This window comes from Macaca thibetana, chromosome 4 (genome assembly GCF_024542745.1).
Source record: "Macaca thibetana thibetana isolate TM-01 chromosome 4, ASM2454274v1, whole genome shotgun sequence".
NCBI lineage: Eukaryota > Metazoa > Chordata > Mammalia > Primates > Cercopithecidae > Macaca > Macaca thibetana.
The window spans coordinates 135247019-135273486 of NC_065581.1; the positions used below are offsets into that span (position 1 = coordinate 135247019).

The 26468-nt window shown below is 39.7% G+C and overlaps 1 protein-coding gene across 3 annotated transcripts in view; it reads right to left on the bottom strand.

Annotated features, from left to right (window-relative positions):
- Positions 1-26468, bottom strand: part of L3MBTL3 (L3MBTL histone methyl-lysine binding protein 3) — a 124019-nt gene that overhangs the window by 71910 nt on the left and 25641 nt on the right. For 2 of the 3 annotated variants that reach the window (XM_050786367.1, XM_050786368.1), the window contains exons 4-12: positions 21249-21360; positions 20814-20888; positions 19233-19392; positions 17658-17790; positions 15709-15793; positions 13134-13225; positions 10815-10919; positions 4459-4594; positions 2519-2610 (exon numbers count right to left, since the gene is read on the bottom strand). In XM_050786367.1, coding sequence (XP_050642324.1) covers positions 2519-2610; positions 4459-4594; positions 10815-10919; positions 13134-13225; positions 15709-15793; positions 17658-17790; positions 19233-19392; positions 20814-20888; positions 21249-21360 — 990 coding nt within the window. The remainder of the gene's footprint in view (positions 1-2518; positions 2611-4458; positions 4595-10814; positions 10920-13133; positions 13226-15708; positions 15794-17657; positions 17791-19232; positions 19393-20813; positions 20889-21248; positions 21361-26468) is intronic. The other variant, XM_050786369.1, reaches the window with a different exon arrangement.

The window sequence follows — 26468 nt, forward strand, 5'->3', positions numbered from 1 at the left end:
AAAGGCCCAGCATCCACTGCTGTATTCACATAATTTAAAAATCATATGCCAGTTTCACAGCAGGGTCGCTTTCCAACAAGCAGCAATAAAAAAATAAAAATGCCCTACTGCTACACCCAATTAGCTATCTGGGTCTCAAAATGAAAATATCCATCACCCCACAGAGTTTAAAATAATTAATTTTAACATGTGTTTTGATGCCTTAATTAGAAAACTATAATAGGTAGGCAAGTTTTATTCACCATACAGTTCATATTTTGTCCTTCTTTTCTTGATTACAGACTTAACAATGAAAATTATTCACACAAAATATGCACTTAATCTAAGTTAAAAATGTGCATGAGTCAGTACAAATTCACTCCCACTTCTGAAAATATCTCTCAAAAGAGTACTCTACCGAAAGTAGGTCATCTTCATATATGAAAGGCTGCATATTATTACAACTTTTACTCAACACTACAGATACATTTTATTCCTAATAGCAGCAAAAGAATTGGCTGTTGATGCACACAGCTATTCAAAATAGTTGGTAACTTAAAGAAATCCACAGATAATCAGTCATTCAGAACATGGAACAAAAACAACAAATGTTCTGTAAGAGTGCTTGAGGTTCAGTAATATATAAACATCTCTTACAATCTTTTGTGACGAATAATATCTTTATCTATCTGTCTCTACATATATATTTACATATGTACACACATATATGTAGAGAATTAAATGTCTTCAATTCTAGGGCTCAGAATCAAGCTTATTTGTCTGCAGATATATAGTATACCTAGATACCAATGATGCCAATCACGACACACTACAAGTCATTCCTTCCCTTTAAAAAAAAAAACTTCTGTTCAGACTCAATTATACAGATATTATTCTAACTACTTAGGCAAGATAGATGCTATCTCTCATTTTAATATGATTATACAATCATCATTGTAAAAACGTAGACAGCCGTGTATCTGAAAAGGTTAGAATAAGTTGTGTCTGAATGGATGGAACAGGCACTAATGCTATACAGAAGTTTTTACTAAGGATCTAAGTACTGAAATTTATCCAAGTTCTGACCATAAATTGAGTATTCTGAGGTAGAGGAATCTAGAAGTGGAAAAAGTGTCTCTTAGATACGAAATGGAGAGCCCAAGAGTAAGTTGTATGCTAGCAATGCATAATTTAGGAAGACGGTTCAAGGCAGTTCATCAAATCCCTGACCGAAGTCATCATCAGAGAACCAGACAGGGATTCGGAAACTTGGAGCAGAGAGGACACCAGGCTGCTAAGTCTTCCACCGAACTGACCTTCCTCCCTGGGATAAATTTTGACAGGGAATACCAACTGACAATGCACCGTTACACTTCGGCAATTACACTACCCTCTCAATTAAGATGTTTTAAAATAATAAGCTGGCCCATTAACACTATTAGTAACCTAAACACACACACACACGCATGCACACAAACACAATTTGTCAGTTCTCTAATTCAACCTGGTTTGCGTTTGATTAAATCAGAGAACATTTCAGCCATTAGACTGATGCTCTCAAACCAACTGGTTAACAGTGTTTCCCAAATGGAAGATTTTTGGAGTGAGGAGGTTTCTCCTGCCCTTGATATTTATTTATTTCCATTTGGAGGGAATGCTGTTAGTGAAACATTACTGCTTCTCTCCACTGTCTCACTCACTGCTACCTGCCTGGTGACTCTGGGAAGCAGGAACTGATCATACTAGAGAGAAAGCTGAGCTGCAGGGTGCACAGCTTCCACTCTGCTCTTTAAGAATCCAGTGTTCCCTGGGCTTGGGGGATAGGGGTGAAAGGAGAATGAAATCTCTTCAATTCTAGGGCTCACAATCAAGCTTATTTGTCTGCAGATACAAGCCATGCACGTTCTCCAACTTAGCTCTGACCATTTGTAAAGACGGCATTTTGGTTTTCCACTGGCTTGCCCTTTATTCTTTCCAATTAGATCAGAACTTGGGAAAAGAAAAATGTCATGGATCAAGTCTGCCAATGGAGGAACATGTTATGGAAAGTGGGAATACAGGTCAAGAAGTAGAAAAGACACACACATCCAGATTTTGCTTTTGTTTACTGTAAACAAAGCTATAAACTACAGTGAAAATACATCACAGTCTCCAGTGACCTCCTACATGTAAACTGAAACAGGGCCACCTTCATCCGGCTATGTGAATTCCATTTGAAGAGCACTCCCATATAAGTGATAATAACAATAAAATATCTCAGCCAATTTAGTTTTTTATGCATCTTAATTGTAAATCTCACCTGAATCTTATACTACCTTGTCTTCTACTATGCAATAAAAGAGGCAACCATAATATGGCTATAAAACATATTTATTCATGAAGATTTTAAGCTAATTTTAAACTTTAATTAAGATAAGAGTACTCTATTTACCAAGGCAATATAATTTATTATAGTTCCTTGTTATCACTTGTAACTGATCCTATGAGACACTCAAAAATCTTCTTCCTTTGAAAGAAAACATGCTTTGCATGTACTTACTATATTCTGATTTTCAAATAATGACTTAGGAGCAGCTTGAGCTTTACATGTCTTAAGATAGGTCTGCCAATTGAATTCTTCTTCTTTATACCCTAGAGTAAGCACATATGAACAGACTGATTCAAATATCAAAATATTTTACACTTAGTTTTCCAGTCCCACTTTTATCTCTAACTCTAACATACCAAAATCAATCAAATGACTTTTTAAATAAACAAAATTTAACTCATAATTCATAACTATGTATATTTAGACTACATTTATTTTCAACAAACTGTATTATTATTTTCTAATTCTGAATGAAAGGTAATGGATATAAAGAAAAGGAATAAGGAAACAAATATGTATTATACCCAGGGCACTTATTATCAGGGTATTTCTACCAGTATTTGGGTAGAATTCCTCAGCAGTATAGATGCTGAACTAGAATAGTCAAAATTCTTTATTTTTCTCTCACCTCGTCTATTTTGGGAAGACTAACTTATAGGAACAAGTGGGAAGTTGGAAATAATAGAAATGAAACAGGTAAAATCTTTTTGGCCTATCACTTCAAAAAGGACAATTAAAGGTTTATGAAGTAAGGATGCTGGCAAATTACAGTAAGGGAAATGTCCTCCCTTAATTTTTACAATTTCATTGAAGTTAACGTTTCTTTTAAAAAGGAAATTGAGCATCTTATTTTATCTGCGAATATGCTTTCTTTTACATTCATTAAAGTCCAGAAGGCAGCATGAAAAAAACAGCTAATAATTTACCATATATAAAAGATCAATTCGTGAAAAGGCTTACAGATTTTCTTTCTCACCCTCATCTTTTCTATGCGATTTTGTTTAATCCTTCAGCTATCTGAAAATACCACTCTGCCATTATTTTTTCACTTCAAGGGATGGCTAATGCACTGAAGTCCTGAGATAGGCCAAAAATATAAACCTAGTAACCTTAATTTTTGACATAAAGTAAACAAAAATAAATGTAATGACTGAAAAAGAAGGGAATAAGATATTACTAAATATGGCCGAGCACGGTGGCTTACACCTGTAATCCCAACACTTCGGGAGGCTGAGGTGGGCAGATCACTTGAGGCCAGAAGTTTGAGACCAGCCTGGCCAACATGGTGAAGCTCTTGCTCTAATAAAAACACAAAAATTAGCCAGGCATGATGGCAGGTGCCTGTAATCCCCGCTACTTGGGAGGCTGAGGTAGGAGAATTGCTTGAACCTGGGAGGCAGTGGCTGCAGTGAGCCAGTATCACACCACAGCACTCCAATCTGGTGACAGAGCAAGACTCCATCTCAAAAAAAAAAAATTAAGGAATACTTTAGGGAGACAGTGAAAAAGATGATATCTGTTATTCTGGAACTTTGATGTAAACATGAAACAGGAAGATCACTGGGGGACTATAACATAAAGAACTCAAATAGAAGAAAAGTAATTGCTATGAGTTCAACCCCCCACCTAAGCCAATTTTTAGTGTTATAGTCTTCTTGCCAATCTCCTAAATATTAAGATCTAAACGGTCATGCATAATTTCTCAGGATTTTCTATATAATGAAAAACTGATTTGAAAAATTAGTTTAAACCAGTTTACACTAAACTTAGTTATGTAAACTAATTTAAACTAATTTTTCAAATCAGTTTTTTCAAAGATATATGTATTTAATAACAGAAATTTGCAGGTAAACATTATTTGCAGCCAAAGTTGAGTATCATGCAAATGTTATTTTACATGAAAATAAGCATATGAACATACTTTATTTTCTTAAGTTGGAGTATACTTTTATTTATTTTACTTTAATAAATGTGGTTTCATCATGAACAATAAGGTTAAATTTGCGCCTATCTGAATTTTCATGAAGTCCGAATTCTTAACAATTTTAACGTAGCATGTAAGAAAATGAGTTTTTACTGAATTTAAAATATGAAACAAAAAGTGACAAAACCTTTTGGAGGATGGAGTTTGTGGCCAGTTTTCTCACACCACCCAACTGGGTGGATATCCAGAGCGTCTGCATTCACCCAGAAGTCATAGCAATCAGAATACCCATCAAAGTGAAGCTTTATCCGGTATCCACAAACCTGAAACAGGTAAAACAGGTTGAACTATTTTTTTTTGATCCAGAATATTCATATATATATACAAAAATAAACATGGACACCAGGCATGATACAGTCTTAATGTTAATCAAACCACCCACATTAACAGCAATAAAACAACTAAACAAATATCCAGAATCTAAAGACAAAAGCTATTACATTGGGAAGAGCTGAGCTGCGGCATTCTGGCAACATTCTCAGTCACATTAGGAGCACACGGATAGGGGGCAAAGCATAATATCCCAAAAGTGCAGGTCCTTTCTCCACTCCCTACGTTGTACCAGGATGTGTCCCGGAGGTAAGCTGGAAGGCACACCAGCACAGCACACTCAGCTCTAGCATGGCCCCAAAGTGGATGCTCTGCCCTGCACTGAATGCTGCAGACCACAGCTGGTGCATATGCACAGAAGTCAAGCGTTTCTTCTCCACCAAAGCTGGGTTGGAAGGAAGAAAGAAAAGCATCTCTCCTGGTTTATTACTTGGATGAGACAGGCTCCTAAGAATGCTAGTAAGAATGTACTCTGTATAACACATGCCGTACATATGCCTACAGGGCCCCACTTAGGGACATTCTGAGTTAGAAGGTCATATAGGCTTATGAGACCTGAGCCGGATCATACCCTCCCCCTGGGCTTTCAGAGAGAAGGTTCAGCCCCTCGGACTTCTTCCCACTAACACAAGCAGATGTGTTCAGGTAGAAACACATACCACACCAGACCTCTACCCGCTCCGTGAGCATCTGTCCTGCAGAACCCTGAATGATGGACTTAGACCAGAGTGCAGAGCCAGGACAATCAATCCTCAAATAGTGAGGCAGCTGTACAGTTACTGTCATGGCAAGTTCTCTAAAACATATTGCTAAAATTCAAGTGGCAGAACACGTAACAGAGAATGAGTTAGTTTATGAGAAAATTAGACATGTGGGGGTCCACATGTATATTTATGGGTATATGATTATGTATACATATATGTATTGTGTGTATACATATATATAAGTATATGCATTTATATACATACATTAATATACACACATATGCATATATACATAAACACACAGTAAAAAGAAGTCGGGATGAATATTTGCCAAAATGTTAATAATGATTTCTTCTAGGAAGTGGTAGTAAAAAGTAAAGGGCAAAATGGAAAGATGGACTTTTAATATTTTCTTATATGAGTATTTTTTCAATTAAACTGTATTGATACACCACATACATAAAATTTACAACTAAGCGGACTCCCCCCAAAGAGAACAGTCTCTCCATAGAACTCAGACTGGAATCCTTGGGAAATACAATCTCTCAAGAAAGGCAGGAGATACCGCCACTCCCTGCAGCCACCTCATTCAAAGAAGGCTGCTTCTCTCCTCTGACTCACAGTCAGCTGTCTCTGGCCGATCCTAAGAGCTCAGCCCTTCAGTAACTTACAGCCTCTAGTTCCTCGTGGGCACACAGTTCTGAGCTTCTGCTCCCTTGAGCCAAGCTCTCTCTGTTCTCCCCACAGTCTCTATCTCAGGCTCACTGGAAAGTTATGCTTTGAGAAACAATCTCCCACATCCTCACCCTCCTTGCCCACAGTCATACCTAGCTCGTCCTTCTCAAGCCTTTCCCCAAGGCTGCTCATGTTCCCAACTCTACCTCCTGCAGACACAGGAGGGGTTGCTGCGTCCCACCACACCATGGATCCTAGGCCAGTTCTCCTCTGAGGCTCAAGCCACACGGCTGAAGCAACTCTCCTCCTCTTCTTCGCCCATGCTAACCACCCAAACACTTAGCCCTGGCTTATTCTTTTCCTTTCCATCTGAGTACTTTCATCATCCATACGGATGACTTATCCAATACCCTGGCGTTCTGGCTCCCTTCCTCTCTACTTCAAGCCCTCACTCCCATGAATCTAGTCCCCAACAAGAACTGCTCTGCTTCTTAGTATTACATTTAAAAATCCGACCCTGGGACACATACTCCTATTCCAGTCTATGAACCCATTTACCCCCAGCATGCCTCTTCCTCAATCTCAACAGAAACTCTAATCTCACACTGATCCCTCTACTTCCTCCCTAGCAGCGCCCCTCACCCCAAGTCTTCCTTTTCTAGCAATACCTCAAAAAACATTTTCTTGACAACATTTTTAAATTTCTGCCCTAACATCCTTTGCAAAATATTTGCCTGGTGACAATCCATCATTTCAGGTATCCATCTTGTCTCCACCTAACCGAGTCTAGTAAATGCTGCTGGGAAGGAAAAAATGACATACCGCCAGTCTTTATTATTCGCATATTGTATTCCACATTTGTGAAGTCATCTACTTGATACAATTTATTTGTAACCCCTAAATAATACATTCTGCAGTGTTCGTGGACATGCACAGACTGACAACACTTTTGAGTCACTCAACATGCATGTTCTCAGCTGAAGTCAATCAAGAAGGCGCTTTACCTTCTTGTTTCAGCTCTCATACTGGGAACAAGAGTCTTTTGTGTGGTCTATTTCGTGCCACATGTTCTACATTTTTGTGCTTTTCTTGGGTGATGCTGCTGTTTAAAATGGCCCCTGACACAGTGCTGAGGTGCTGTGTAGTGTCCCTAAGTGCCAAAAGGTTGTGATGTTGCCCTACAGAGAAGAAACTTGTGCTAGATAAGTTTCATCAGGCAGGGGTGATAGTGCTCGCTCTTGTGAGTTCAATTTTTAATGAATCAACAATATATATTTAAAAGAGGTGTGTTTAAACAGAAACACACATAAAACAAGGTTACATACTGATCAGCAGATGAAAATGTGACCAGAGGCTCACAGGAAGCTAACCCTCTACTTCCCCTAAGAGCAATGGTTCCATACTCGGTAATTTGTGGAGCATAATTACTGCGAATAATGAAAATGAACCAACAAGAATCAACTCCACCTGAATGCTGCGCTCTGCCACTGCCTAGCAATTCTCCTAGATGGTACTGTCCAACTCCCTCTCCCATTCTTCACTGTGGTCTTTTCAAATCCTCTTCCTTCTCCTTCAGCTTCTAATCCCACTTTCTCCATCCTCACTCTCAGCCAGTAATTTGTCTTCTAACCCAAAGAAGATGTCTCAAATGTGTGCCTCCAAACAGACAAGCTCCCCGTACCCACAAGCCCTACTTCTTTGACCCTCCTTCCTGTTATAAAGCAAGAGACTCCTCCGTCTGCCTAAGACTTGGATCTCCACACATATTGTGTGGGTACCATCTTCTCCCAGGCCTCTTCTCTGAACCTTCCAATACTCTCCTTCCTAGTGGCTTCTTCAGAATTCAAATACTATGTTATCTTACCATTACATTGCAAAGGGGCGAAAAAAAAAAAAAAAAAAAAAAAAGGCGAGAAGGGAAGAAGGGAGGGAGGGAGGGAGAGAAAAAGAGAAAATTAGTATGAAAAGTAGCAATATGCATCAAAAATTTAAATGTAATTTATATGTCCATACTTTTCACCTGGCAATTCTAGAGATAGATCCTAGACCTACTTACAGATGTAAGAGGACGCTCACTGGACCCTTGTTGTTTTAAATTTTTTAATGAAAAAAATGAAGCTCACTCAGTTGTTCAATATGAGAGCAGTTAAATGAATTAAAGTCAATTCCATAACATGGAGTACTATCCAATGGTTAAAAAGAATATGTATGCCAGGTGTGGTGGCTCATGCCTGTTATACAAGCACTGTGGGAGGCCAAGATGGGAGGATTGCTTGAGCCCAGGACTTCAACACCAACCTGGGCAACACTGCAGGACCCCATTTCTAAAAAAAAAAAAAAAAAAAAAAAAAAAAATTATCTGGGCATCAGGTGGTACACGCCTACACGAGAGGTCCCAGCTACACAAGAGGCTGAGATGGGAGGATCGCTTGTGCCCAAAATGTTGGGGCTACAGTGAGGCCATGTTCACGTCACTGCACTCTAGCCTCAGTTATAGAGAGAGACCCCGTCTCAAAAAAAAAAAAAAAAAAGTGAGTGTGTGTGCGTCAAAAACAAAATGCAGTACATACTATTATACACAGAGAAAACATCTGGAAGGCACACAGTCAACTGTTAAGGGTCATGCTCTCTGGGATATGGAATACGAAAGGAAGGAAGGGGGATGGGAAAACACTCTTACACTATTAATAGCTGAAGTTTTCAGAATGAGCAAACATTACTTTTATAATAAAAAATAGGGAAGGTAAAATAAATCTGCAAAAACCAAAAGCTGAAAAACAGACATATATCATAAAAATTCACTCTCTCTTTTACAGTTGAACTTCTCAAAAGCAGTCTATACTTACTGCTTCCTCACAATCATTTTGTAAAACTCAATTCTGTTCCCAAACACTCCAATTGCCCTGGCGCAAGACACAATTCCCTCAGGCTCCTTGAGAACAATTACAGCTTCTGACACCACTGCTTCTTCCCCACTTCAACTGCCCAGTCTCCCTGGTTCCTACTGCAGGCCCCTCTCCTGGTTCCTTTCTCTGCCTCTCGCTGTTCCTTTTCAGGATCCTGCTCTATTCTTTCTCCTGCACCATTCTCTTACTTGATGGTATTCTTCAGGGATAGCGACTCACGCCTTGTCCTCTCCCTGGGCAATATCATCCACTTCAAAGGACAAACACAGATCATCCACCAAGAAACTCTGACCCTCCCCTTCCAACTCAAAAGGGTCTAACAAAAACTCGAGTCCAGGAAGGAGAGAACATACAATGTCTGATCAAGTTTGAGAGTGACAGTATTCTCACTGTAAATAAAATCTACAAAAATGTTCCACAACAGTTTTCTGATATGAGTAAGAGAATCCAGTTACTTCCTTTCACTACATAATACACGATTACAAGCTGCAAGTTCCTTTAACACTCAGTGCCTCAAGTTTCTCATCTGAAAAATGGGAGGGAATGGGTTCTACCTCAAAAGGTTGTTTTGAGAACTAATAAGAGCTAACAGATGGGCCAGGTGCAGTGGCTCACGCCTGTAATCCCAGCACTTTGGGAGGCTGAGGCAGGTGGATCGTCTGAGGTCAAGAGTTCAAGACCAGCCTGGCCAACACGGCGAACCTCATCCCTACTAAAAATACAAAAATTAGCCAGGCATGGTGGCACGTGCCTGTAGTCCCAGCTACTCGGGAGGCTGAGGCAGAAGAATCACTTGAACCTGGGAGGCGGAGGTTGCAGTGAACCGAGATCGCGCCACTGCACTCCAGCCTGGGTGACAGAGCGAGACTCCATCTCAAAAAAAAAAAAAAAAAAAAGAGCTAACAGATGAAAAGTACTTCGATTAGCCGCAGGCACATAGTATACCCTATGTAACCGTACGTTATCATTGACTGAGGCTGCCATGATCCAGCTACCACATGGTACTGCGTTCTGCAGAAGCCAAGCTTCTTATAAGTTCATTAGGTAATTAAACAATAGTATGATACCTAAAACTAGTACACAAGACTATCTTATTCTTTTGGGAGGAATTTTTTAAATAGATAGACTTCTGGCTCAAGGGAGGGAGCAAGGAGGAGGCTAGCATAGGAGGAAACACATTTTTTAAAGTACTCTCAGTAACATATGTATGTATAATTGACTTGGTCATTTTTTCCTGAAAAATTTCATACAGATACCTTAAAATACTTACATATATGTGTGTGTGTGTGTATATATATATAAAAAACTATCTGTTGGTCTGTTCCTTATGTTAAGGAATACAGTAAGGCAAAGGAAAGGCTATAGAATCAGACAGACCTGGGTTCAAATCCTGGTTCTACCATTTTGAAGCTGTGTGGTCACAGTTTTTAAAGCACTCTCAGTAATATATTAGACTGAGATCTATATTTACATATTTGGCTTGGTCATTTTTTTCCTGAAAAATTTCACAGAGATACCTTGAAATACTGAAAAAGAAAACAAAACATAAGTATCTGTTGTTCTGTTCCTTATGGCAAAGGCTATGGCATCAGACAGACACTGGTTCAATTCCAGGTTCTACCACTTTGAAGCTGTGTGATCTTGTATCTATTATTTCATCACTCTGAGCCTCAGTTCCCTAACCTACAAAACAGAGCTTGGGGAAAACCACAACGTGCACAGGATTCTTATAAAGATTAAACGAAATAATGCACACAAAACAGTAAGCACCGTGCCTGGCATGAAATACAACCAATGGCAGTTTTTCCTCATTTTAAATCCCCATAATCACCATTTTATTTTAAAAATAAAGATGAGGCAAAGCTTACCTCTGCCACGGTGAGGACACAGTACACAGACTGATGCTCAGGATCCACGCCTTCTAATTTCATGCCAACTTTGAATCCATTTTTGTTATATGGAAAGGACTGGTGCTAAAATGCAAAATGACAGCAGCTTTAGTCCCTTATCCCAAAGGCCTAGTTAAAAATGTAAATAGTTACCATTTTAAAAATAAAGACTAACCAAATACATAATTTCTAAAAATCCACAGAAAAAGAATAAAAAACCCAATGAAAAAATGGACCAAGGCCATAAATAGATCCTAGGAAAGGAAATGTAATGCCATATACCCTTTGTGTTCTACATATTTGAAAAGATGTTCGACCTCATGCAGAAGAGACATACAAAGTAAAATTACACTAAGATATGTTTCACCTGTCAGGCTGATAAAGATCAAAAAATTGGACAACACTGTGTTGGTAAAGCTGTAGGAAAACAGATACATGCACACATCACTAGGAAGAATGAAAATTGGTACAACCTTTAGCAATTTCGTAATATCAATCAAAAAATTCTTTTTGACACAACAATTCTAATTCCAGGAAATTACCCAAGAGATACTCACACATGTGAAAAATGACTGGTATAGAAGACTATTCACCAAAGCATATAGCAAAAGATTTGAAAGTATATATGTATGTATGTGCAAATCAATAGGGAGCAACCTAAATTATTACAGAACAGGCCTAAGATGGAATACTATGTATTGCTATAAAAGAATGGCGAAGAGATTCATGACTCAGGATGGAATCATCCTCAAACTGTCAAGTTAAACAAAAAAAGCAAAGTCCAAAAAGTATACAACATATGTTACCATTTGGTTTAAGACAGAAAGGGAAGGATCTGTGTGTGTATATATATATACACACATACATTGCTTATATGAACATATAATTTTCCAGGAAGGGAATATAAGAACTGGTAACACTGGTTACTTCAGGAGAGGCAAACCTGGTGCCTGGGGGACAGGGCTATGAGAGACATTCTTTATACTATCGTAGTACTTTTATATTTTGAATCACATGCATTCATTACTGATTCAAGGAATTAGCTACATTTAAACTTTTTTTTTTAATGTAAAAAAGTCTATTCTCTAAAGGACCAAAGCTACAGAAAATAATTACAGAGAACAAGTTTATATGTAATTACTACTATATTTAAATCAAATATTCTTAATGTAGATGTATCATCCTAACATTTACTATTCATCACTTTTTAAAAGCTTGCTATGTTCGTACCTACATAAAAATACATCTATGGCCGATTAATTACATACCATGATTAAATATAATGAAATAATTTAAACCAAGGGTCAGCAAACGCCAGTCTGTGGGTCAAACCCAGCGCACCATGAGTTTTATAAACAGTCTTACTGGAACATAGCGATGCCCACTTGTCTAAATATTCTCTATGGTTGCTTTTGTGCTACGACGACCTGAGTTGTTGCAACAGAGGCCACATGCTCTGAAATGCCTAACATATTTACTACTATCTGACCCTTTACCAAAAAAGTTTACCAACCCTTGTTTTTTTGTATGTGTGTTTTTTTGTTTGTTTGTTTTGAGACAGGGTCTTGCTCTGTTGTCCAGGCTAGAGTACAGTGGCAGGATCGTAGCTCACTGCAACTTTGAACACCACGCTCGGCTATATTTTTATTTATTTATTTTTTTAGAGGTAGGGTCTCACTATGTTGCTCAGACTGGTCTCGAACTCCTGGCCTCAAGTGATCCTACTGCCTCAACTTCCCAAAGTGATGAGATTGCAGGCAGGCGTGTGCCACTGCACCAGGACCCCAACCCTTGGTTTAGTCCAAGGACATCGACTGCTACTCAGAACTACATCTGATATCTATATTGTTAACTGATTTTAAATCACTTACGAGAAAACACTTTTATTGTAGCTAATATAGTGACTCATATTTAGATGTTTTGTTGTGATAGTATGTAAATTGAAGTAACTCATTTTTCATCTCTCAAAGCCACAATCTTGTCGTGAAATTTCCTAAGATTTTTTTCTTCATCTGCTAGTTTTTCATGGTAGTATTAGTACCCTGTTAAAATTCATGATTGCAAGCTCATAAAATGCTGAGAGAAAAGAGCACACATGTGTCAGTGTGCACCCGCATGTGGCATGGGGAAGGTACACACACGTCAATGTTAACTGCCCTCCATATAAACACATGCATGAAAAACCGTATGCTGAAAAAATGATCTCAAGTCAAATTTCAGTGGAAACAACAATCCTAATTCAGGCTGGTATCCCAGCTCCTGTGCCCTTGCAGATCATGTCTCTAGAAGGGCCCATACCTCCTTGAACAGCTTCGCGGGCACTGCCACAGCTTTCTCCTCTTCCAGATAGGATGCCCAGCACCACGCTTTCTTTCCTTTAGGAGGCAGACCTGAAAGGCAAGCGAAACTGAAATGACAGAATTTCCAAATCTAAGCCAGCAGGGCTTCATCTGTGAACTCACACTTCCCTGACTGATACTTTGCCTGGCTCTTCTCTGCCTTCCAGGGCTGGTATCTCTCAGTCTCTCTTCCTGGCTCCTCTTCCCAAGAACCAAGATAAAAACCAAACTGTGGTTTGCACCCTCAGTGAGGAAGGTAGGAGATGGAAGTGGAAGAACTTAGAATAAAGGAAGATGACAGCAGGAAGTCAAGACAAAACACTACCACAGAAGCTACAGGAAGGGGGAGCTTCTAGAAGTAGGATGCTCAAAAAATTTTCCCTAAGAGATCAAGAAGTTGAGGACTGTGGAAAGGCCAGTGCATTGAGTGGCTGCTAGTCTTAAAAAGGAAGGAAAACAATCAATATAGTGAGAGGCAGATTTTTAGGTGCAAAAAGAATGCGTAAGTGATAAAAATAATGGAGGCACTTAATATTCGTTTTATATATTTTGGATTAATTAGAAAAAGACTGGAAATGAAGGAAAAATATAATAGCCTGATGGGGAGCAAAGTTGAGAGAAAGGTACTTTGGGGATGAGACTGGAACAGGCTAAGGTAGAGTACACAAAGAGAAGAAAAAAATCGGAAAACTTATGGAAAAAATGTGACTGAAGGAACAAGGTCCCAGAAGAGCCAGGGGCCTGGAAGTTCATCCGGGGTAAAAAAGAAGGGCAAGAGAAAGGATGGCCAAAGAAACAGACATTTCGAGGCAGAGCGCGGAGGAGCTGAGGAATTTACACCCTTCATCTCAGTGACGTAAAACAGAAGGTCAGCTCTGAAAAGACACAAAAGTTAAGCTGTGTGCCTGGGGCAGGTGGGGCTATTTCCGATTTTTTAAGGAATTAACAGAACAAGGCTAGAATGCACCCCAGCACTGAGGAGGAGCGCCTGGTCCATGGCCCTGGTTTGTCGGGACAGTATGACTGTGCAGGCTGTGAGCTGAGGCAGGCAACGGGATAGAGCCTAGCGGGGGACACCCCCCAGGGCCTCTATGGAAGTGACCCAAGGTCCACAGAGAATAAGCAGAAAAGTACATCGAGACAAATACTAAAGGGAAGGGCTTCAGGGCCGGCTTCCTCCTGGAAATAAAATGCTGCATGAGGAACAATGGAACAAACAAAAAAAAGGGCCAGGGAAGGTGGCTCGCGCCTGTAATCCCAGCACTTTGGGAGGCGGACCGGGCAGATGGCTTGAGGTCAGGAGTTCGAGACCAGCCTGGACAATATGATGAAACCCCATCTCTACTAAAAATACAAAAATTAGCTGGGCGCGGTGGTGCACAACTGTAATCCCAGCTACTTGGGAGGCTGTGGAAGGGGAATCACGTGAACACAGGAGGTGGAGGCTGTTGTGAGCCAAGATTGCGCCATCATACTTCAGCCTGGGTGACAGAGTGAGAATCCATCTCAAAAACAGAGGGGAGGGGAAGGGAAGGGAAGGGAGGGGAGGGGAGGGGGGAGGGGAGGGGAGAAGAGAGGAGAAGAGAGCAGAAGAGAGCAGAAGAGAGCAGAAGAGAAGAGAAGAGAAGAGAAGAGAAGAGAAGGAAAAAAACAGGTTCCATGCCAGGAGCTCATATTTTGAGAGGAAACATTAAAAACCTAAAACTGTGGGAAATGAACAAGAACAGAGGTTTTAGTAAAGACGCAGAGGCAAGAAACACCTACTTGATGAGGGGGACAGAGAGAGAGAGGGAGAGAGGGAGAGAGGGAGAGAGGGAGGGAGGGAGGGAGGGAGAGAGGGAGAGAGGGAAGGAGGGAGGGAGGGAGAGAGGGAGGGAGGGAAGGAGGGAGATGAGGAAAGGGGGACAGAGGGAGGCAGGGAGGGAGAGAGAGAGGGAGGAGGGAGGGAGGGAGGGAAAGAGCGGAAGGGAGGGAGGGAGAGAGAGTGAGGGAGATGGGGGGGACAGAGGGAGGGAGGGAGGAGGGAGGGAGAGAAGGAGGGAGGGAGGAAGAGAGGGAGGGAGTGAGAAAAGGAGGGAGGAGGGAGAGAAGGAGGGAGGGAGGGAGTGGGGGAGGGAGAGAGAAGTAGGGAAGGAGAGAGAGGGAGGGAGGGAAGGAGAGAGAGGGAAGGAGGGAGAGATGGAGAGAAGGAGAAAGGGAGGTGGGGGGGGGGGGAGGGGGGAGGGAGGGGGCGGGAGGGAGGGAGGGGGGAGGGAGAAAGGGAGGGAGGAAGAGGGAGCAGGGGAGAGAACAAGAAAGGGAGGGAGGGAGGAAGGAAGGAAGGAAGACAGTTCTCATGCTTACCCTGAAACCACTTGAAAGTTATGAATTTTCATTTTTTTCCTTATCCTCAAAATCTCAAATCTTTATTGACAAAACTAAATCAAAGAAAATCCTGAAGTAATACTTTAACTGCCATGACTAAAATTTCCACCTGTGTGAACCATTTTCAATTCCATAAAGTTACAAGTAAGTCTTTATTTTCATCAGCTCACCCTGCTTTAATACAGCCGAATCCCCTCGTCTTTTCCTCCGCGCTCTCTGCGAACCCCTCAGGATTCTTACATCTTGTTTGTTCTCCTACAAAAAGAAAGGAAAATTATGACTTTACAGTTCAAGATATTGGCACCAGTGAATAGTTAGCTGTCAGAAAGCACTTTTTCTGTTGTTCTTTTCTTCAATTTTACCTTATAACTTTTAAGGAAAGTAAGAATAGAGTTCATTTGAAAATTGTGTTGCTTTTTGCCTGAGGTTATTATCAACTAAGACCGTATCCATGTATTACCCACTGGAAGGGCATGGACACCGCTCCCTGCTCCTTGAAACAGTTCCGCCCTCAGCTGCGTGACCACTCCGCTCTGATTTTCCTCACGCCTCACCGGCACCTCTTTGTCTCCTCTGCTGATGTCTCCTCCAATCCAGTTCCCTTCTCTACCCTTTCTAGTCCCTTTCCCTGGGTTTTCAAGGTCGTTTTATAGGCCAGATACTCCCAATCCACATCCCCAGCTTCCTCTTCCTGACTCCATGGGGCTGTACACAAATGCCTACTTGGGCTCTTCATCTGGATAGTTAATCAGCATCTCAAACCCATCAGGGCCAAAGGACTCTTTGTTCTGCACTCCACCCTCATCTTCCCATTCTCAGTAAGAGACATGATTATCCAGTCAATTGTTAAAGCCAAAATTCTAAGCGTTATCCCTGATTTTTCTCTTTTCCTCACACACTCTGACAACCCTACCTCTACTGATTCCCAAATCCACAGACTTCCATCTTCTTTAGCCTTCTTACAGGTCTGGTGCAATAAACTCCTAACTGGTTTCCCTGATTCCACTCAGGGCTACAGTGGTCATTTAAAACATACATCATATCAAAGCATTCCCTTGTCTTAACTTTCCAGAGGCTTCCCCTGAAACTCAGAATACAATGAACACCCATGACTCTTGTTTACCATAAAACTCTACATGCCCTGGGCGACACGTACCTCTTCAACTTCATCTTACTCCATCCTCTCCTAAACTACAGTGACCAGACTTTCTTTTATTTCCTCGAACAGAACATGCTGCGCAAGTTCTTACCTTGAGGACTTTCCTCTGGAAGTTCTACTACCCACAAGATGCCTCACCCTTAACTTCACATAGCTGGCTCCTCTTCATTAATGAGATCATGCTGTTCATGTCATTGTCTTTGGGAGGGCTCCCTTACAACCGGACCTAGAGCAGTCAGCCTATCCTAATGCCCTATTTTAATTCTCAACGTAGCACTTATCACTAGGTGACATTTCTCCTGTTCACTTTGTTTGTAGATTAAATACCCCCTATACAAGAATGCAGTGTCTCTGCCAGGAGAGACTCTGTCATCTATCTGTCTTATGCATCCCCTGTATTCTCAGCTCCCAGCACAGTGACTGGCAAGTAACAGTTGTACAGTACTGATCTTAAGGGAAACGCTTCCAGATCTCAAAGTTCCCTTTTCCTATAGGACCATTAATAGATGCTTTAGGAATATGATATTTATGTTTTAATTCACACATTTTGAATGGCTTTTCCCCCAAATATACCTCATATTTATGTGCCCTTTTTTAACCACTCAGATAGTTTTATGAGATCTGTCTGCAATTTAATGAAATTGGATTGGCATTTTGTTGTCAAGAGGAATTTAAGATTCATCTACAAGATTGAATGTGTTTAAACGTTCCCTTTCACCCTAGCACTAAATTTCAAGACATCCCACTTTTTCACCCTGAGAGAAGGATACTATGTTTATGATTCGCATTTTGAGATCAAGACAGCGAGGTGCAGAGAGGCCACGTAACTTGTTGACAGTAACACAGATAGTCCTGGAACCCACATGTGAACTCAGTGGGCTCCAGAGCAGTGCTTGTGACTGTGATGCTACCCACTAAAGACGCATCCCTGCACTCCTGGTGTCAGGCAGAGGCACTCACCATTTCATCATCTCTCTCTTCTCCATCCTCCTTGGGGTCCACTTTCAGAGATAATTTTGGTTTTTTCTTCCGACTACACTTAGGATCTTCTTCCTCGTTGTCTTCTTCTATGTCCCTTTCTTCCTTCTGATCTCTGTTGTGTTTATAAACCCAAAATAGTGACAAGAGACAATACCTATCAAACATCTACTTGTTGATCATCAATGCAACAATCATTAAAAAAAAAAAAAATCACCCTCCAAAGGAAAATTCTTTAACTATCAGGAGAAATCTGTAGGCATGAGACTATCATATATCAGGAACACTGAAAACCACTATCACGTATGACATCTGTCAGGGCAGAAAATGAAAATAACCCTGTATATTAATTTCAAAAGGGGGCCAGCGATATGTATGAAATAGGTTCTAACAAGTTATTTGTCTGTCACATCTACCATCTATACTAATAAAAGAATTATTTAGAGATACTTGTTTTCAGGGTCAAACAAGGATCTAGCAGTTATTAAGAATGAAAAATCCAACCAAAAACAGGCGAAGTGTAACTCTGTGAAACATCAGTTAGCCAAGAAAAACAAGACAGTTCCAGCTGGGTGAGGTGGCTCATGCCTGTAATCCCAGCACTTTGGGAGGCCGAGGCGGGCGGGTCATGAGGTCAGGAGATGAAGACCATCCCGGCTAACATGATGAAACCCCATCTCTACTAAAATACAAAAAACTAGCTGGGTGTGGTGGCGTGTGCCTGTAGTCCCAGCCATTCAGGAGGCTGAGGCAGGAAAATCGCTTGAACTTGGGAATGTGGAGGTTGCAGTGAGCCAAGATCACGCCACTGCACTCCAGCCTGGCGACAAGGTAAGACTCCGTCTCAAAAAAAAGAAAAACAAGACAGTTCCCAAGCCTGTGCTGATTAAAATACATGGGAAACGCCACTGAAATATAAATGTCCAGTCGTTTCTTTGTAGTATACAATGATATGCAAGAAAAACACCTGCTTGGCAGTAAGCTGAACTTTGTCAGACAGTCCCCAAGTGGGAAGGTCACACACCACTGCCAGTCACAGCTGATGCCGCTGTCTCATAATCCTCAGTCCACCCCTTCAGATCATCAGTGACACAACTCACTACTACACTCTTCCCTATGGCCATTTCCACACCGGTGATTACAAATCAGTGGAAGCTTTATGCCATATGTGGAGTTTTAGCCGAGTTACCTAAGAATTCCCAAAATATAAACAAAACTATGGTTCTATAAATGTGTCATCAAAACGTGTATGTAGCCCAGAAAAAACTAAATACTCTTAGCTGAAGAACAATCAAATGAATGGAAACAGAAGACTGAAGGCAGGGGCAGAGGCTGTTTTGCAGGCAGAATGTTAGTAATACAACTCAGACCAGGCACGACAGACGTCACCAGGTCCCATATAGGGGTTAGGGCCCATGTGGCCCTAAAGGAAAAGTCTCTGGGAAAAAGGTATCAAAAGGTGACCAATGTCAGAGAGCATCAAACTTCTATATTCTCAGGCACCATGACTTTGGACTCTAAAACTCATTTTATAGATGGAATGGGGAAAAAACCTACTTATCTTTGATGTGCCGAGCACAATTCTGGCTGCAATAGTTTCCTCCAGAAAGACACTCATCTACGTTGCCATACTGACAACAGTTCTCACAGAACTGAAGCCCTTCTACTTTCACTGGATCCTTCAACCTGAAAGGCACCCCAGTCTTCTCTGAAAAGACTAGAAGATGAAAAGAAGAAATGCAAATTAAAAGCATGACAGAAGACATTCTAAAATACAATTAAACTTTTTCTTCTAATAATTTTGTTAGCAACACAATAAAGAATAGTGTTTGTTGAATGAATGAATGATCAAATGATAGTGTTTTTGCGGGGTATGGGCTCTGTAAAAATCACTCAAGTCATTCAAATAATGAAAAAATATTCTGCAGAAAGGATAAACAAAAGCTTGCCCAAGGCTTTTCTACAGAGTTCAAAGTAAAATGAAGAAAATTTCATTAGTCACTAAATTCAGAAGACGCATATATCGATCTATAAAATCCTCTTCTATATTTGTATCTTTCAGAAAATTTCAAAGGATCATCTTTTATTTCACATTTATAATCTGTTGATGAATGATTTTGTTTCACTTAATTGGCTAAATCAACATCTCATCTATTACGCTTTCAATGTAGTACATTTCCTGAATCATAGCTATCCAAATTGTGCAGAAACTCACATCTCCTTTTGCCTGAATTGTTAGGCTAATCATTCATTCAGCCAACAGTTATTAGGCACCAATTTATTCTAGACATTAATAATGATAGTAGAGACCTTGCCCAAGAGAGCTCACAGTCTAGAAGAGAAGAGAGGCAAGAAAACCAGTATTTATAATAAAATGTGATACATGCAATACTAGAGGCATAAACAACGTCCAGAAGTAGTACAGAAGAAGTGATCCATTCAGCCTGGGGTAAGGTCAGAGAAGGATTTTCTGATAGAAAGCCTCAACAGGGTTTTGAAGGCCAAAGAGGAATTTACCAACTGGACAAAGAGAGAAATGGCATTTGAGCCAGAAAAAGCAGCATGAGTAAAGGCAAGAAAGCATGAAACCACATGATGTGTTGGGAAAATTACACATAATTCTGTGCTGCTGGCACTGCCAGGACACAACATACAAAGAAGGAAATGGAGACTGAGGAGACAAAGCGAGCAGGGAGGTGCACACAGCACCCAGATCTTTGTATGTTCTGCTAAAAAGGCAATGAGAAATCAGTGAAGTGTCAGGTAAGCAATCTATGTAAGTTCCTCTGGCTTCAAGGTGCAGGACCAATTGGAAGGGGATAAAATTAGAAGCAGACTGACATCTGCAATAGCTCAGATAAGAGTTGAGAAGAGCCTACATTAAGGCTGTGGCAAAGATGATAGGCAGAAAAGGCCAGATCTGAGACATATTAGGAAATAAAAATCAAGAGGTATAAGTAACAGGATATGGGGATGGGAAGAACAAATTCAGGATGACTCCTATATTTCTTTCTTGTCCACTGGGTGGATGGTGCTATTGTCAACTGAAATATGGGTTAGGGAAGAAAGAGCAGGTTTGTGGGGAGGGGAGAAAGAAATAGAAAATGAATTGCATTTCAGACGTGGAGTTTGAGGTACCTGTGGGACATCCAGGTGGAGATGTCCAGTAGGCAGGTGGAAATACGGGCCTGGAGCTCGGGGGAGAGGTCGGGGCTGGAGATGTAGATTTAGGAGTCATCAGCATATAGGTGTTAGTTACAACCATCGGAGTAGATGAGAAAAAAAGTGGCAGGCTTTTGGCTAAATCACCTGTGTAGGCTACAACATGGATTTACTTAATTTCCAACTAACCTTGTGCTACTACAGATCTGGCATTAGGAAAGAAGACAGTTTATAGTTATTTTAAAATATAAAAGCTGGCTCCTATCAGTTTCATTATAGAAATTTACCTAACAACATGAGGGATAAAAATTACCCGGGGCCTTCAAAATTCCAGCCTATTATAAAATTTTTGATATTCTTATTTCGAATCTTTCAAACGCAAGAAATAAAATGCAGATGACCCATCCTTACCTTCTTGAGCAGTTGGTACCATCCAAGTGGTGGTAGCAGTTGCTTTTTTAACATTTTCCATCTCATTCTCATCTGTAATAACTTCCAAGGCTCCAAACTCATTTACCCGAAACTAGCGACAACAGAGCAGAAAGGCAAAATTTACAAGAGTGCTCAGGAAAGTCATTAATTATTTAATGGCTGACACATATAGTCTTCAAGCAAATTAATTACATGTTAAAAGTTAATTTAGACAATTATATCCTGATAAGCCTCCCAACAATACTAAGACCTTTGCATTTTACTAGTTTTGGAATTCAAGGAGGAGAACAGAACAAAGCAGCAAGGTCTGCTGAAGGATATCAACAACCCTGCTCTGCCCTGACCTATAGAGTTGGCAGTTTACTTGATGGGCTATCATTTCGAACACACTTTGTGTGTGTTTGTGTGTGTTAACTAATTCTTACGTCATATTTTTGCTTATTTAAAAATCACATTTAGTAAAAGGAAAATGACTCTTTTCCCAGGAATCAATTTGTCTTGCCCAAGCTCACCCAGTTCGGAGAGAAGGAATATCCCTATGCCAGAAATAATGACCTGGACATCCTTTTCCTTATAATCCAAGACGTGAGCACAGAAGGCTGAAGCATGAGCCACATAACCCCAATGCCAAACTTCCTCTTTCTTCCACTGCTCTTTAGAATTCTGCATTATCTTCATTTATAGTCCTCTAAAATAACTGGAAATTTCTCTGGGAGCTGAACAAGTAGTCTACCAGCTACACGCCGATTTTATCACTAAAAAGCAAGAGCATCTTGATTTCACGGACATTCCCATTTCAAATACTGAAAATTTCCTTTCACCTGAGAGCAAGCTTCAAACAAAATAGGTTTCTACAACGACCTGTTTGTACTGTGTGTACGCATTGAAGGCTTAGCCATTACCTACGTGTGGAGACCCTGTTCTCTCTGAAACAGCGAGGTTTACTCACACATTCATGAGTTTCAAGCAGTTTTCTGTATTCCTTCTGTTTTTCCATAAAACAGAATAACATTAAGGACCCACTAATTTTAGCAGGTGATGAAAAACTAGAAAGCTCAGAATTCAAAAGGATAGTAAGATGTTTCAGAACTTTCAGAGAAATTATGAGTATGCAAATATGTAGTGCTTAAGCAAGGCCCTCCATTTGCCAATCCGAAAAAAATCGACCTGGACAACATGCCAATATAATGATTTATTTAACTAAACTACATTCTGACTGCAAGTTGGAAAACTCTTAGGAAAAAAGTATCAATAATTATTCTTTCTATCAGGTGAAAACAGCACCTTAAACAATGTTCTCTGTATAGTCCACAACTATGAAATGGTTTCTAGACTAAATGTGTGGAAATGATTAAGGATTGTGAGAATGTCTTCTCCCTACTACGTATTCCAGATACAAGTTCCCAGGTAAAATGTGAGTACTATACCAAGTGCATATACCAAAATGTCAACGTAGGAAGAGGCAAAACTTTATTTAGAAGGAAAAGAGCTAAAAATAACTTCACTTTTGGAAAAAGAAATCTTTAAAAAAATGTTTTTAATGATTACTCTGAAGACAGAATATTTCAAAATAAGGCTGACAGTACCATCTGCTGGGCAAGAGCAGAAAGAACAAGCTACCATGATAATTATTAATTAATGACATTAAATAATGTGATAAAAATCAATTTGAATTAAAATTCAAAAACAATAGGCACAAGCTTGACAATGCACTTCAGGTAATTTTGCTTTTACCTTATGTCACCGATGTTAATTTATGCTTATTTGACAAATACAAAATGTAAGAAATAGCATCAAACATTTACATTAAACAGAAAGTCTCCCATGGCTTAAGTTTTCAAATTGCTGTAAAACAGCAAACCACTCTCCATTTCAAAGACCGAGAAAGAAAACACCACTGAGTGAAATCTCCAAGTAGAACTCAGACCTCTGACATCTGGAAGCTTCAGGTTCAAACACTTTCAAAGTTAAAAGGAAAGATTCCCACAATGCAACATTCAATCCCAGTCAGTTTTTCTTTCTCCTAAAATTTATTGCCAGTAACTGACCTACAGTCTAAGTACAAAGTAAAGATGCAATGTCACTTCGGGGCACAGTTCACTCTTCTAAGCCAAAGATCCACAAATGGACTTTGAGGGTTGATTAATCCCATAAAATAGATGCAAAATTATGATATGTGCATATACAGCTTTCTGGGGATACGATTCATAGTTTTCAAGGCATGTTATAAGCCTGAAAAAAAATGAAGAATATCTGCTCTTACCAAAGTTGCTTATCTCAAAAATACAATACCTCAAAACATTTTCAAAATATCCTCTCATATGCAAAAACATATAGGGATCAAATTTTTCTGTGACTTCTCAATTTGGGCTTACTGTGTCTTCCACAACATTGTTATCATAGAAAATGTTAGACCACAAAGGTTGATAGGTCCTGCTAACATTACTGAAGTCCTACAGACAGAATTCCAGAAAGACTCATACATTTCCTAACACTATGTTTTCCAATAAAACACCCAGGTTCTGAAATTGGTGATGCTTTCACAAATGGTTTTGGAATGATGGAAACTTCACATTTGTTTATATTTCTTTAAAATCATTAGTTCTTTTAACCTAGAGAGCTAAAATATGTATAAAAACTTGCCAAGTGGCTCCATTCTACAACGAAGAAAGTCAAAATTATAAACTTTACAAAAGGGATTTAATATTAAGCAAATAAAACACATCTGCTGACTTTTTCTGCATGTGGATATATCCAGGTCAATCAGAAAACAATTATGCCTGAAATATATAAGGGACTGCACATGTTTTGTTTGGCTTGAACTACCTTTAATTGATTCAACTCTATTTTTTATTTTTGATTGTAGAGTCAAAGGATCTTTTGCCTATATTTGCCTGATTTAATAATAAATCATTAGAAGATGCTGCTCAGGTTATTGTTTTCATTTTATTACCTTCAATGTTGAGGTGTGAATAGACTTACCAGTGTGTTTTAAGGGCAAAGATGTTTGATAACTAAATTGTTTTCAACGTTAACCAAAGCAAGGCAAAAACCGTGTATTAAGAGTGCGGTGAATTTTACTGTTGGGTTTCTGCCTGCTCCTGCAGGCAGGGTCTTGCTCTTGGCTAACTGGCAATTATTCTTACTAGATAAGATGCTGTCCTCTCAGAAGTGTATCTGCGTTTTACCGAGAGACCCTGAAAGACATTATGACCCAGAGGAACAATTGTCTGTGGATAAATTTCAGACATCATTAGAAGTTCAGGTACGGAAACTGCTCAGGTATGGGAAGCCCTACCACGTACCCCTGCACTGCCACTTAATCACCTCCCTGTTCTTACAGCTGGCCCTGAGACACTAATCTACAAATACTAATTTGCATTTTAAAAGGACAAACTAGGCATCGGTAAAGTTTCCAAAGCTTGCTTAGGCAAAAGTGTTTTAATGACTATAATATTTTCAAGAATGTCAGTGGACACTTGCTGTTTCTCCCTTAACACTCTGTACCTTCTTAAGCTACTCCCTCTTCCGGAAGCCCTTCTCCTTCCCTTCCTCCCTAAAGTATTCATGGAGACTCCTACATATTTCCAGGCACCTGAAGCTCAAATGACATCTGCTTTTCAAAGCCTTCCCAATCCCTCCAGCTGAAATAAATTTTTACCTCCTCTAAATTCCTGTAATATTTTCCTTGCATCTCTTTTGATATGAAAGTGTTTCCTCTCTTTAGACAGCAGTATAGCAGTGGTAAGATAATCCACTTTAAATATCAGAAAAGTCTGGTTTTAAGAACCCTACCAGTAACTGACCTAACCAAGTGAATTAGCCATCCCAGGCCTCCATTTCCCCATCTGTAAACTGACAAGAGAGACAGAACTACCTTTAAAAAGGTAAAATAAAAGAATTAAATAAAAAGATGCAGGTAGTGTTCAGCAGAGAGTACGTTCTCTATTCTTTCCCCTACTGCACCCAGAGAAGACGTCTGTGCTCTGTTTATATAAGCGTTCAATCGCCCAGTGTGGAGAAAGGATTCCAGCAACAGGGAACAGTAAAAAGGGCCCAGCATGTGAAGGCTTCAACTAGTGGTTTGGGCTGCGTAGAAAACAAGAGTGGCAGTGGGAGTGAAATGAGACATGGCCAGAGAGGAAAACAGAGGCCAGACCACCAAAAAACTCTTGTGGTAAACTTAAGGGGCTTGAACTTCACCAAAAAGATTCCGGCAACTGTTAAAAAATGTTAAAAAGAAGGGCGTAACTTGACTGGATAACAATCATAGGGCTTTTACAGGAAAAGTTATTTTGAAACAGCAAAAATTGAGGCATATAAAAACCTGTTCCCATGATAAGAAATAGACTTCTATAGATTTGCTGACTATATTACCCACTGAAACACAGAAGCCTGGGTAGGATAAAATAGGCAAAGAATGATGTGAGAGAGAACATTTCATGACTCATTGAAAGTTCTTTCTAATATTCTAATTTTGTGAAAAATCAATTTCTTAATCAGATTTCTCAAGTAACTTGGATTTTAAGTAGGAAGCAAGTGAATTAGAAATCTTCAGTAATATAATCAATTGGGTCATCTCTGAATCTCAGATAAAAAGGGTCATAAGGTAAAAAAAAAAAAGACATTTAAATTATTTTTAAAGTGAGGCATCAAACTGTCTACAGTACATGAATTAGATACATGGCAATTACCCAGATAATAAGATGGGTCTGAAAGTTATTATCAAATAACCCAGATGATAATACCTGTTAAATGGCTTAATTACCTGATTACCTTAATACAAGTAATAGGTTAATTTTTCAAACTCATTGCTTAGAAAACCTTAAAGCAATCCAGATTTCTTAGGGATAGAAACTTCTCTCTATTATTAAAAGCTAACTGAACAAAACTTACAAATTTCATCATCCACGTGACAGTTTTTTTAAAAAAAGTCATTGAGAAGAAAAGGGATAAAAACACACAAGGGAAATAAAGGAGTAAAGCAATTAAAAATGGCACTTTACATAGTAAGTCATAAAGCCAGAAAAAATACAATTTGTTAAGTGTTCTGTAGCCATTATTTTGTTCAGTTCTCAAAACCACCTTATCACATAGATTCTCAGTTTTACAGATAAGGCTTCCAAAACTTAGGCAATTGAAATAATTTGAAAAAGCTTGGGTAGCTATTATGTAGTTGACATGACCAGTTTGAGAAAC